The 14,636-nt window shown below is 40.9% G+C and overlaps 1 protein-coding gene across 1 annotated transcript in view; it reads right to left on the bottom strand.

Moving 5' to 3' along the window:
- CFAP61 (cilia and flagella associated protein 61) overlaps positions 1-14,636 on the bottom strand; it is a 313,628-nt gene that overhangs the window by 75,453 nt on the left and 223,539 nt on the right. Inside the window, exon 22 of the mRNA XM_063659455.1 lies at positions 7,346-7,638. Within this exon, the coding sequence (XP_063515525.1) occupies positions 7,346-7,638 (293 nt within the window). The remainder of the gene's footprint in view (positions 1-7,345; positions 7,639-14,636) is intronic.

Raw genomic sequence — 14,636 nt, 5'->3', positions numbered from 1 at the left:
ATTCTTCAAAATATATATGACCTTAAAACAAAGATTAAGAAATTGCCTTACTGATTTTTCAATGTTTGTAGATGTAATATACAGGATGGCTGTTAACAAAATAGACATCCAGAATATGGGGAGAAGGAACTGCATAGCTGCAAGGTTTTTACATTTTATGTGAAATGGTACAATATTAACTCTATTGAACGTGAAAGATTGCTGATATGTATTATAATCCATAGAGCAATCACTAAAAAATAAGATATAGTTAAAAAGCCAATTGAAATAGACTGCTAAAAAATACTCTAATAATCCTAAAGAAAGCAGGCAAGGGGGAACAGAAAAGAAGAGGGAACAAACAGTAAACAAATAATAAAATGGTAGACTGAAATCTAACCATATCAGTAATTACATTAAATATTAATGGTCTAAGTACTTTAAATAAAATGCAGAGATAGAAAGGATAAAAAGCATGTGGTAGGTAGAAGTCTAAGATGGTTCCCAAGATTCCACCTCTTCCTTAAGTACAAGCAGGAACTGTGAATGTGTAAGGTGATGTTATATGGCACATGTGACTTTAAGACAGGGAGATCATGCTCAGTGGGTCTGACCTGATCAGGTAAACCTTAAAAGGGACCAGGCTTTTCCTGAAGAAGGATTTGAAATGTGAAGGGAATTTGACACGAGTAAAATTCTCTGTTGCTGGATTTAAGATGGAAGGGGCCATGAGGCAAGAAATATGAATGGAGCCGGGCGCGGTGGCTCACGCCTATAATATCAGCACTTTGGGAGGCCAAGGCGGGCGGATCACGAGGTCAGGAGATCGAGACCATCCTGGCTAACACGGTGAAAACCCGTCTCTACTAAAAATGCAAAAAAATTAGCCGGGCGAGGTGGCGGGCGCCTGTAGTCCCAGCTACTCAGGAAGCTGAGGCAGAAGAATGGCGTGAACCCAGGGGGCGGAGCCTGCAGTGAGCGAGATCACGCCACTGCACTCCAGCCTGGGCGACTGCGAGATTCCGTCTCAAACAAAAAAAAGAAATATGAATGGTCTCTAGGAGCTGAGAGTAGCCCCTGGCTGGGCCAGCAAGGAAGTGGGGACCTCTGTCCTCAGCTGCAAGGAATTAACTTCTATTTCTGTCACATAAGCTTGGAAGAGGACTTCAAGCTCCAGATAGAATGCAGCCTGACTGGCACCTTGATTTTAGCTTTGAGAGTCCCTAAGCAGAGAAGCCAGCCACACCTTGCCTGCGTATCTGACTAGAGCTATAAACTAGCAAATGGATGTTGTTTTAAGCAGCTAAATTTGTGGTAATTTGTCATGCAGCACTAAAAATATTAATATAATCTTTATGATGCCTATAAGAGACACACTTTAGACACAAAGACACAGATAAGTAGAAAGTAAATGGATGGGAAATATGTAAACAGTAAGTATAAGAAGAATAGAATGGTCATATTAATATCAGATAATCTGGACCTTAAGATAAGGGATATTATTAAATATCAGAGATAAAGAGGGACATTTCATAATGATAAAAGGCACAATTAACAAGGCAGATATAACAACTATAAATGCTCATGGGCTTAATAACAGAGCCCCCAAAAAGATAAAGCAAAAATCGAAAGAATTAAAAGGAAAAACAGAAACTTCCACAATAATAGTAACAGATTTTAATACCCTTCTCTCAGCAATTAATAGAATGAGATAAAAATATCAGTAAAGACTTATGAGTGTTGAACATCACTGTCAACCATATTGAACTAACATTAAACTCAACAAGCACATAATACATAATACATATTCCTTATATGTTCACAAAGTTAGTCCACATGGTTGGACATAAAACAAATCTCAATAATTTTTTTTTTTTTTTTTTTGAGACAGGGTCTTGCTCTGTCACCCAGGCTAGAGCACAGTGGGGCCATCTGGGCTCACTGCAACCTCCACCTCCTAGGTTCAAGCGATTCTCCTGCCTCAGGCTCCCGAGTAACTGGGATTTCAGGCATGCACCACCATGCCCGGCTAATTTTCATGTTTAGTAGAAACAGGGTTTCACCATGTTGGGCAGGTTGGTCTTGAACTCCTGACCTCAAGTGATCTGCCCACTCTGGCCTCCCAACGTGCTGGGATTACAGGTGTGAGCCACCGTCCCTGGCTCTAAATCTTATAACACTGTTCTCTGATCACAACAGCATTACACTAGAAATCAAATAAAAATATAATATTTAGGAAAACCTTAAATATTTGAATATTAGACAATCCAGTTCTAAATAATCAAAGGTTGAATAAAAAATCACAGGGAGATTAGAAAATATTTTGAACTAAGTGATAATTAAAAGTTAACATAGAAGTTTATGGGATGCAGCGCAAACATAATGGAAAACTTACAGCTGAAATGCTTATATAAATCAACGACTTAAGGCTCTACCTTAAGGAACTAGAAAAAAGAAGGGTAAAGTAAATCCAAAGCAAGAAGAAGGAAGAAAATAATTAAGAGCAGAAATCAATGGAGGAGAAAACTGACAGATAATAGAGAAAATTAACAAACTCAAAAGCTGGTTAACTGAAAAAGATCAATAAAATTGACAAACCTCTATTTACACTGGGAGAGAGAGAGAAAGAGAGAGAGAGACAGAGAGACTGGCAGCAAACAGAGAGAGAGTCAGAGAGACTGAACACAATTCACCAATATCAGAAATAAATGAGGGGTTATTACTACAGATTTTAGACATCAAATAGATAACAAAATAATATGTGAAAAACTTAATGCTAACAAATTTGACAAATGTAAATGAAACAGACAAATTTCTTAAAAATTACAACTTACAAAAATTATAGAAGCAGCAGAAAATTTAAGTAGCCTTATATCTAGTTAAAAAAATGAATTTGTTATCAAAAGCCTTTCAACAATATAAACTCCATGCCCAGATTGTTTCACTGGTTAATTCTGTCAAACGTCCAAGAAAGAAAAAATACCAATCTTGCACAAACTTTTTCAGAAAATAAACAAGGAGGGAACATTGCCCAAAATTTATTTGGCCAACACAGCTTGAACACCAAAACCTTACAAGGACGTTACTAAAATAGAAAATTATAGATCAACATCCCTCATGAATATAGTTGCAAAATAGTTTCAAAAATTCTTAAAACATATTGGCAAATAACATTTAAGAATATACAGAAAGACAATGCATTATGACCAATTAGGGTTTATTCCAGAGATTTAAGGTTGGCTGAACATTTTCAAAAATCGATCAATGTAATTCACTGTATTAAAGAATTAAGAAGAAAATTTCCATATTTCTTAAAAAGAAATACGGAAAATTCACTTAACAAAATTCAACAGCCATTCATGATAAAACCCCTAAACAAACTAGGAATGGAAGGTTACTTCTTCAGTCTGATAAAAAGCACCAAAGAAAAATCCACAGCCAAATTCTCTATATTTTAATAGTGAAAGCCTGAAAGTTCTGAGATATGGAACAAGGCAAGGATGTCTATTTCCCCCGCTTTTATTAAACATTGCCCTGTAGGTCCTAGTGAGTAGAATAAAGCAAGTAACTGAAATAAAAGACCTAAATATCAGAAAAGAAGTAGTATAACTGACTCTATTTGCATGATATGTTTCTGGACCTAAAAAACAACTACAAAAGCTAATAAGAGAATTTAGCAGTTTCAAGTTACAATGTTTATACACAAAATAAATTGCATTTTGTAAACTTGCAGTGATCAATTGGAAATTTCAAAATTTTAAATACATTTATAATAGCTTGAACACTTCACAAAAAGGAGAAATACTAATGGCTACTAAAAAAATGAAAAGATGCCAAACATAATTAATTGTTAGGAAAGCACAAATTAAAAAAACACAATGACACACCATGTCACACCCACAAGAGTGACTAAAATTAGACTGACAACACCAAGTGCTGACAAGAACTTGGAGCATCTGGAACTCTCATACATTGCTGATGGAAATGTAAAATGATATAGCTACTTTGGAGAGCAACATGGCAACTTCTTAAAAAGGTCAACATTCACCTACCATATGACTTAGACATTCTTTAGGTTTATAGCTAAGAGAAATAAAAATATCATCCACACAAAGACATGTACCAGAATGTGCATAGCAGGCAAATGAATAAAAAAAATGAGATATAGCCATACAATGGAATACTACTCAGCCAGAAAAAAGAATGAACTATTGATACATGGAACTATATGGAATCTCAAAATCACCATGGTGAGTAAATGAAGCCACATAGAAAAATAGTATATAATGTATGATTCTGATTATAAAAATCATAGTTTTATTAGGTACATACACTGTGACATCACCTGCTTTAGTTTCCTAGGGCTGCTGTAATGAAGTACCACAAACTGGCTAGCTCAAGACAAAAGAAATTTATTCTCTCACAGTTCTGGAGAATCCAAGTATGGTCAGGACCATGCTCCCTGCGGAGGCTCTAGGGAAGAAGCCTTCCCTGCCTCTTCCTACTTCCTGGTGGTTGCTAGCAATTCTTGCCATTCCATGACTTGCAGCTGCCATCACACCAACCTCTGCCTCCACTGCCATGAGATTTTCTTCACTACATGTCCCCGTATGCCATCAAATCTCTCTATTTAAGGACACCAGTCATTGGATTTAGGGCCCACCTTGATCCAGGATGACTTTCTCTTTACTTGCTTACATCGACAAAGGTTTTATTTCCAAATAAGGTCATGTTCACTGGTACTGGGGGTCAGGACGTCAGCGTATCTTTCTGGGGGACGTAATTCAACTCACAACACCAAGACCACAGTGAAGAGGATGGACATATTCATCCCCACCAAAAGGTGCTTAATGCCCTGACAGATGCTGCCCAAAGCAGACAGTATGAGAGATACCTACCTTGACTCCCCACTTCCCATGTTTAATCTCCCACAGGTACAAACTGTTGGCCAAATAGAGATGAAAATCAGAGAATAATGGAACCTGGGAAATGTCATCTGCAGGGGCCATTCTTTGTGAGACCAAGCAGACCAGGGAAGGTAGGAGAAAGAATAAAACAGCAAACAGGCCGATGTCTGACCCAGACGGTGTCAGGATGAAAATGTAGCAGGAAGGTGCCTTGGATCAAGACAGTTGAGGTTACAGCTGATTTGAACTGTGTCACTTACACACATAGATTTTTTTTTCAGCCTCTGCCATCCCTGAGATAGCAAGACCCACCCCTCCTCTTCCTTCTCCTCATCAGCCTACTCAACGTGAAGACAATGAGGAAGAAGACCTTTATGATGATCCACTTCCACCTAATGAAGAATAAATATATTTTCTCTTCCTTATAATTGTCTTAATAACATTTTCTTTTCTCTAGTTTACTTCATTGTGAGGATAGAGTATACAATACATATAAAATAAAAAATGTATTTTCATATAATCAACTGTTTATGTGATCAGTCAGGCTTCTGGTCAACAGTAGGCTTTTAGTAGCTATGTTTTTGGAGAGTCAAAAGCTATATGTGGGTTTTCAACTTTGTGAGGGGGGTTTGTGCCCTTACTCCTCATGTGTTCAAGGGTCAATTTAATTTGCCAGATGTTTTTGTCAGGAGTTTGATTCTAATCTGAATAGGAAAGTGAAGGTCAGAAGAGCTGCTATCCAATGGGATGTTTGGGGAGGTTTTCTCAGGCCTCTGCTTCCTGAACAAGGCACACACTCACCTCTAGAGGTGCTCCAGGATAAATGTGGCAATCTTCCAGGTTTGCCATTTTTGAGGGAAAATTTGTGCAAAAATATGTTGATATTTCCTGTCTTAAATAGGTGTCATGACATACATGTATAGACAGTATCACTTTTTAAAATAAAGTGGACTTGTCCTGTCTTTTTCACTGTTACATCCCTAACATCTAGGACAGAGCCTGGGACCTAGCAGGTGTTCAATAAATATTTATGGAATGAATGAATAAATGAATGAACTACATTCAATTGTGTATTCTACAGAGTAGAATACACAATTTCCATGGATCTCAGGATAAAACGAGAGATTCTTAACAAAAAAAAAAATCTTCCTTTTTAGTCTTTTTTAGTGGTCTGCTTTGAGCCCCTGTCCTTTGAGTTCTGGGTTGGGGTGGGGGTGAGGGCCACCATCCTCAATCCTTAGCAGCACCTGAGTGAGAAGCCCTGACTTAGGCTGATCACCCCCTACTCCTAGGTAAGGGCCTGCTGTGAATGCCTGCCCCTAAATGGCTTGCCCACTGGATGTTAGTAGGCATTCTTTATCACAACCGCTAACACACAGCCTTGACCTACGCAACGATTATCCTCATACTGACCTCAGCCTCCCCTTCGAGCAAGGTTCCCCTGCTTCTCAGTGGGATGGGCCAGCCCCTTCCCTCCTTCCCTCCCTGAGGGCTTCTACTAACCTCCTAAGCTGAAAACTCTGAGGGTGCAGGCTGGAAGGTGGGGTGTCACCTACCTGGAAAGGAAAGTGCTCTCTCTATACACACTGCCAGAGGTTGTGTGTCATGGGGAAAGACTCACCACTGCTGTTGCCAGAATCTTAAGAGGTTAATGGCAGCATAGACCTTGGGCTGGGCAGGGAACCAGCACTGCCACTGACTTACAGCCACAGTGTTCTCCTCTGTAAACTGGGGATACTTCCCTTTACAGAGCTGTCCTGAAGAGGTGACAGAATGTCCTGGGGCATGGCAAGCTCTCAGTAAAGAGAGGCGTTCTCCATTCAAATCTTTGACCTCCATGAACAGTCAGGGTCTAATTTCCCACTCCTTGGATACGGGCTGGTCCTGGCAACTTGCCTCTAGCAAATAGAATGTGGTGGGAGGAATGCTGCTTGATTTTGGAGGCCAGGTCATCCAGGGTGACACAGCTGACACTGCCTCTCTCTCCGCTCTACCCTCAGACCCAAACCACCACGTCGTGAGGGAGCCAGTCCCATGAAGGGGCCACTTCTAAGTGTTCTGGCGAAAATCTCAACTAAAGTTGATTCAGGATCAACAGCCAGACATATGAGTGACTATGCTTTTGAGACAATTCCAGCCCACCCACTGCTGACTTCAGCCACATGAGCGACCTCAAGTGAGAACTTCCCAGCTAAGTCTGGCCAAAGCCAGAAGAGATAAGGATAATAAAATAATCATAAAAAACCAGGAGAGATTAAGAATAATAAACGGTTGTTGTTGCTTTATGCCACTGAGTCTGGGGTGGGTTGTTACCCAGCAAGAGGTAATCTGAACACACAGAAAACAAAATCTAACATCTGGTACTAGAAATTCACTGCCCGCAATCTTCCAGACCCCCAAATCCCTTGAGACGTCCTCTGTCCCTGGCTGGTGAGTGAGGTTTGCAGGGACCCACTTACAGAGCACTGGAGTCTGAAAGGCTTGGTGGGTGTGGTGAAGGAGGCGCTGTAGATGGGGTCTGGGTGCAGGCCATCATTCCACTGGGCCAGGATCGCATCCCGGTACACAGTGACTCCGGCGGCTCCTAGCGCGTCCGCCACAGCGCTCTCCACCGAGTAGTTGTTGATGCAGGTGATGGTGGAGGCGGGCGGGGGCTGCACGAGGTGGATGCGGCTGCCGCTCACGCCAAGGTTTAAGAGCGTCTCCACCGTGGTGTAAGTATCAATTGTATTCCCATAGACAATGATATTCCCTAGGAAAGAAGGGAAAACGCTAAGATACACAGTTCAGAAAACCAAAAAACCTTAGTCAAATGCTAATAATGCCGAATTACTCCGTATAACCCTCTCATTTTTCAGCTGCAGGAAGCCAGCGGTGTTACCTAGCAACGGCGACCAAGATCATTTAGTAAAGAATCAGCACAAAACATCCCACAAAGTAGTCAAGTACTTTTAATGCAGAAGTAGGACATTCATTTATGTTCCTCTAATTTGAAGTTGAAATTATGCTGAAAGAAACTGTCTAGAAAAAAACCTTTTATCTTGTTTTTGTTCCCAATTTGCTATACTTATTAAGGAAACAAAATTACTAATGTTGGCAATGTATACTAGTTCTTCCTTACAGACAAAAAGGCAATGGTAAAAAATATTCATGCTCATGATGTTACTGATATTTTAATATTTAAATGTTGAACTGGATTGATTTCAAGGAAGTTTTCCCTTTTTTGAGAATTAAAGGCTAGAACATTCTGCTTGTCACCAGGTAATTTTACAAAGATTCAACCCTGATTTTTAGAATCTAATGTGTCAAGACCTAGCTAGAGGGACTGAAGGACAGTATTTTTATTAGCAAAAATAAAGTCACAAAATAATCTTGACAGATTTCCCTTGTGTAAGAGCATTTTGATGATAAATAGTCTATACTATTTACATTTCTCAAAAAGACTACAGAAGCAATTACATATGCTATTCTACCATTTTGGCAGTCTTAAGATCAATGACACTATTAAATTAATGAAATGTACCATATGCTATTTTTGACATTGAACTGGCATTTTCAAATTTTCACAAAGAAATAAACTGCTGTAGACTCATTTTCCAGGTGAGATACACCAATTTTACCATAAAATGTACACTTCGTTGAATGTCTCTCTGTTTTTGTCCTGTTCATGAAATAATATGAAAAGGAATTTTACAAGCCAGAATAAATGGCAAGTGTATTAATTCAATTTGGTTGAGGAAATCATGCCCAAATTGTTTTCAATCCAAAGTTGAAAGGAAGTGTGATGGCTTGTCTTGTTTGCTTAGGACAAATAAACTACAGTAACTTTCAGATGGCTTCTTGGAAGCTAACATCATCTAGAAAGTTCTCCCATACTCCCTGCTCTTCATCTATGGAAAGCCAAGAAGGCGCTGAAGTGAGGGAGTGGGGTCTTTCCATTCCTGCCCTCGCTAGGATGCTAGGACGGTTTTGTGGCTGTGACCCCTACTCTGTTCAGATGCTCCAATGCAACATTCCTTGGTGAGCTGCATTTTCCTTGGCTGAAAGAGACAACATTTTGCTTAAATTATTGAGGCTCCCAGCTGCTACGAAACATGAATCTTGGCTGTCTGGCACAACAAAGAATCAGCCTGCCAGGAAAGGCAAAACTTGAACCGAAAACTGTCAAAGGTTTGAGGTCTTCTGTCCTTTTGAAATAGGCAAGCCAAAGCAATATTCATTTTCAGTTGAACGAATTTAAGCGTGTTTAGGTCTCACACAGCTAAGGATTTTGTATTTTCTGGTCTCTTTCATGATGGCTATTAGCAGCTCTACTGTGAGCTGGGCTTATTCTTCACAGGCTCATGGAAAACTGGGCCTGTGGTGCTGCTGGGGTTTGGAGAGCTGTCTGATCCAGCGAGGGTGGTCCACGGACTGCAGGCAGCTGGAGAGGATAATACTTTTCAATTCCAAAGGTAATACATTTTGTAAAATCTCTGATTTCAAAATTACAGGTTTGTTTCTAGATAATGTGACTTCTAAACAGTTTTGCCTATCTTTACGTTTAATTTGAAACAAAATTCCCTAACAAAAATATGAGACTTTGGTTACCTTAAGAGTCAGTTATGATCATAGTAATGCTGCATAACAAACCACGTCAAAACTCAATGTCAAACAACAAGAAGCATGTTGTGGGTGGTCTACACACCTATGGGTGGACTGATGTCAGCTGATCTGGCTCTAGGTTGTGGCTGGGTTTGTTTGCACCATGTGTGTTTCATCCTGCTTGGATTGATAGCTACCTGAGGCATTTGCCATCTATGGTGAAATGCAGGTGCACAGAAAGGCAAGCACAAGGGCCCAGGCACACGTCAAGCCTCCGCCCACATCATATCCACTAACATCCCATTGACCAAAGCAAGTGTCATGGTCATGCCCATGAGCACGGGAGTGAGGACGTCCACTCTGCCCACACAGGAGGGAGAGAAGGATGAATATTTACTGACCAGCAGTGCAAACCAGCATGGTCATACGGGAGGTGACTGCCTGCGTGATTTCATCTCAAACTTTTCATTTAAACAGGCTTTCTATGACTAGTTATAGTTCTTTCATTTCCCATAAAATATACTAGAATGTTGTGATAATATAATGTTATATTACATAAATAAGAACATGTTACTGGTCAAATCACATCCTTCCACAAATATAACAAAACATGATAAAAACTAGTTATTAATATGTAAGATGGCCTACTATTCTTGACCAGGTCCACCTCTTGCCTTTTTTTTATTTTCATTTTTATTTTTCGAGACAGAGTCTCGCCTGTTGCCCAGGCTGGAGTGCAGTGGCGCGATCTCAGCTCAGTGCAACCTCCACCTTTCAGGTTCAAGCCATTCTCCCGCCTCAGCCTCCTGAGTAGCTGGAATTACAGGCCCGCGCCACTATGCCAGGCTAATTGTTGTATTTTTAGTAGAGACGAAGTTTTGACATGTTCACCAAGCTGGTCTTGAACTCTTGACCTCAAGTGGTCTCCCCACCTTGGCTTCCCAAAGTGCTGGGATTACAGATGTGAGCCTCTGCGTCTGGCCCAATTTCTTGCCTTTAAATGTCTCCATTCTGTGGGAGATTATTCTTTTCATAATCTTTGTGCAGTTGTGAGTTCTTTCTGCAACACTGCTCACATTTACTTTGTAAAGGATTTTTAGATCCAGTTCATGTTTATCTCTGGACTCCTCTATGCCAGGCACAAAGTTAGGTACTTTTATACATAACCCGTCATATTGTTATCATTATTGATAACATATAGCATTTAGAACTGTGAACAATAATATGGGCTTCACTCAAATGCCCATATACAATGTTGTCTTACAGCAAAATATAAGCATGGTGATAACTCTTAGAATAACCAGTCTTATATTTTGGGGCCCCCTCCAGAAAAAAGCTTAGTAGACAAAGACTTTGATTATTCATTTTGGGACAAATCAAACTGGTTTAAAAATATGATTACTTACATTTATCAGAGTAATTTACTAATATGGATGAGCTGGAACCAGTGCTTCTGAAGAACCCATGTCAAGGCCTCAGGCTGCCCGTAGCTGTATCTGGGCCCCACAGACTGTCCAGCCTCCAGGCAGGTGAGGCCCCAGCAGGCCTGTGGGCGGTCTCCACCTTTCCTTCCCAGCACTCACCACGGCCTACACACCCAGGCTACAGCCAGGCTTCTCAGCGAGATAACTTGTTTGGACTGTAAGGTCCATGTTTGCCCTTCCCATCATGTTATCCCTGGAGCCTAGCACAGTGCCTGGCCTACACTGGATGTGACTGCAATTATCACCATAGTACTGTTTCCTGACCAGATACGTGGATACATGTCAGAGATTTATTAGATTGCTGATCCTAAGACCTTCTTCCTGCTAGCTGGATCATACTTTTGGGTCCTCTAAATATTTAGCACAAAATGACCTCACTGTAGCCAGATTTTCCCAGCACATATTTCTGCTTGGTATTCACTACTAAGTTGGCACTATAAGAACTATCCAGTCACAGAATGGGCTATATACCTGAGATTTGTAAGATAGAAATATGTTCCCCTTAACAATGTTAGATGTGGTTATTAGGTTTCCAGTGTAGGCTCATAAAATCCCACATAGTCCCTAATGTAACCAAAATTGTGTGTGCCTACAACAAATTATAGATATAAAATAATACTCCTGTCATATTGGTGGCATTTAAGCTCAGGGAAACAGGAAATTACGTCTTTAATGTGCTATTTAAAGAAAGACAGGGCTGAATGTAGTGGCTTATGCCTGTAATCCAAGCACTTTGGGAGGCCAAGGCAGGAGGACTGCTTGAGGCCAGGAGTTCGAGGCCAGCCTGGGAAACACATCATAGCCCCATCTCTACAAAAAAACAAACAAACAAAAAAATTAGTCTTGGCATGCACCTCTAGTCCTAGTTACTCAGGAGGCTGATACAACTTCTGGGAATCTGTAGAAGTTTGAGAGATTTCCACCCCTGGTTTTCTTTCAGATGTAAATGTGACATTGGATGACCAGGCTTTCTCATATTTTATATGGAAGTGGCAGTTGGGTAACTTATTTTGCAGTGGTTAAGTCAATTTTGGGCTGAATCAAGAAGGAGATATAGGGAAGGAAGGAAATGGAAAGAGAAAGAAAGGGGGACAGAGACACAGTCGAACAGTAGGTGCCTCAGAGAAACAGACCTTCCTGAATCCCTGGGTAAGAGTTAGAAGGAAGAAAGAGTTTAAAAGTAGTTGAGAGAAAGCAGCTGCTGGGTGGGATGAACCGAGGGCAAGTGAATACTGACCGGAGCTGGGGGACACTCTGTTGGCTATGCCTGAGGGAGGTGTTGGGGCTGACAGTTATGTGTCCCAGTGTGTGCAGGGGGTGTCTGGGCCTCCGCTGGCACAGAACAGCGTGATAGCTGTATAGACAGGTGAGACAGCCCCAGTTATGGGGGGCCTATGACATACGTTCTTTGATAGCATGCTTTTATGTTGTAATTAATTAATTAATTAATTAATTTCGAGACAGAGTCTCACTTTGTAGCCCAGGCTGGAGTGCAGTGGCACCATCTCGGCTCACTGCAACTTCTGCCTCCTGGCATGCTTCAGCCTCCTGAGTAGCTGGAACTACAGGCATCCACCACCACACCCAGCTAATTTTTATATTTTTAATAGAGATGGGGTTTCACCATGTTGGCCAGGCTGGTAGTGAACTCTAGGCCTCAAGTGATCTGCCTATCTCGGCCTCCCAAAGTGCTAAGATTATAGGCGTGAGCCACTACACTGGCCTACAGCATGCTTTTAATAAGCCGGAAAACTTCAGTTAATTAAATACGAATTTATTTACTTAAATTTTAATTTTCTGGATATATAGTATGTCCATATTAAAGACGAATTTAATTCATGTATACCTACCATTGTGTACTTTATAACTCATGGAGCCTTCCTTCACATTACCGGAATATCACATACACTGTTTTGAAGTTTCTAGACACATATAAAAGAAGTAGAGTGGAAAAACTGATGATTTCTCCTGGATATCAGTTTTATGCTAAAAGATTTAGTCACTGTTTCCTTCCCAGATCAGCTTACCTAACAGATGAGAAATGACTAGCTTTTGTTCTCGATTTAACAGGTGACAGAGGTAAAGGATGGCCTGCCCCACTTTCAAATGGCAAATAACCAATGATTAGAACACTCTGGGTGAATTCCCCGTAAAAGATAAGGGAATATAACCATGGCAGTTTTCATGGAAGACCAATCTTTGTTGCTCCTTTTAGGGAATAAATCGTGCATTACTCTGATTGCAGATCTGACACCGGCAGTAGGGTCCAGGCAGAGCACCCGTAAAAAAGTGACTGTGTGGAAGCTCCGAAAATTAAAGCTGGCAAGCAAGAAGGAGCCCGAAGTCATTCTCTCACTGCTAACCAGTGGCAGCCTTTGAAACAGAATGTGCAAGGGTGCTTCCTAGAGGAAGGAGGGTGCTAGCGTCAACAGCCCAACCGGGGAGAGAGAGAGGGAAAGTGATGATGCAGTCAATACCTCAGTGAGCTGTCAATTCTCCACTTCAGACTGAAAGGCACCGGCATTTGCCAATTAAAATGCTGGTATAAATGTACACATGATCTTTTTGCTTTTTGTTTTTGTTTTGTTTTAAGATGGGGTCTTGCTGTCACTCAGGCTGGAGTGTAGTGCACAACCACAGCTCATTGCAGTCTCGAACTCTTGGGCTCGAGCAATCCTCCTGCCTCAGCCTCTTGAGTAGCTGGGACTACAGCCATGTGCCACTATGCCTGGCTAGTTTTTAAAAAAAATTTTTTGTAGAGATGGGGTCTTGCTATGTTGACCAGGCTGGTTCCCAAATCCTGGCTTCAAGTGATCCTCCCACCTTGGCCTCTCAAGGTGTAAATGAACAAATCAGCAACTTTGACAGTGACCATGCACATAAGGCGATCACATTTTAAAGTTTCAACTTGGGGCCGGGTGCGGTGGCTCACGCCTCTAATCCCAGCAATTCGAAAGGTTGAGGCTGGCAGATCACTTGAGGTCAGGAGTTTGAAACCAGCCTGACCAAAATGGTGAAACCCCATCTCTACTAAAAACACACAAAAATTAGTTGGGCATAGTGGATCACGCCTGTAGTCCCAGCTACTCGGGAGGCTGAGGTAGGAGGATCATTTGAACCCAGGGCACGGAGGTTGCAGTGAGCCACAATTGTGCCACTGTGGGGTGACAGTCTTAAAAAAAAAAAAAAAAGAAGAATGCACCAAGATGCAGGAAGTTCTTCAATTTATGTTAATCAAGGGGGAAAAATGCCAGTTTCATCATCCTGGTTCCTCAAGGCAGTATGTAAGAGTTTCAGGCGTTAGAAAACAAGTAATTAAAGGTAAAATGACTTCGTAGGAAAGGAAAACTAAGTTGATTTCCCTATTAAGTTCAAGAAGTAAAATAAAGTGCTAATTTTTTTAGTCATAGATGTACCCTAAAAGTAATGGGACAACTTTTAAAGAAATTATTTTTAGTAGATGCTAAAAAGTCATTTTATTCTTTTGAACTGAGTGCTTGACTTTAAAACACCTGGAAATGGTGCTCTGCTGCCATATCATGGTCACGCTCAATGCTATAAAGATGAAGCTTCTCCAAGGAGAGAATCAGGACTTGGAGGGAAAGATTTGCTGGTCTGGTGGTCTGGCCATGAAGTTAGATCTCAAGAGTATAAGAAATAAATTCAGGATTTATGCACACAA

The sequence above is a fragment of the Pongo pygmaeus genome, chromosome 21 (assembly GCF_028885625.2).
Source record: "Pongo pygmaeus isolate AG05252 chromosome 21, NHGRI_mPonPyg2-v2.0_pri, whole genome shotgun sequence".
NCBI classification, from domain to species: Eukaryota; Metazoa; Chordata; class Mammalia; order Primates; family Hominidae; genus Pongo; species Pongo pygmaeus.
The sequence above is the reverse complement of the archived record's forward strand: the minus strand, read 5'-3'. Positions and strand labels throughout refer to the sequence as shown.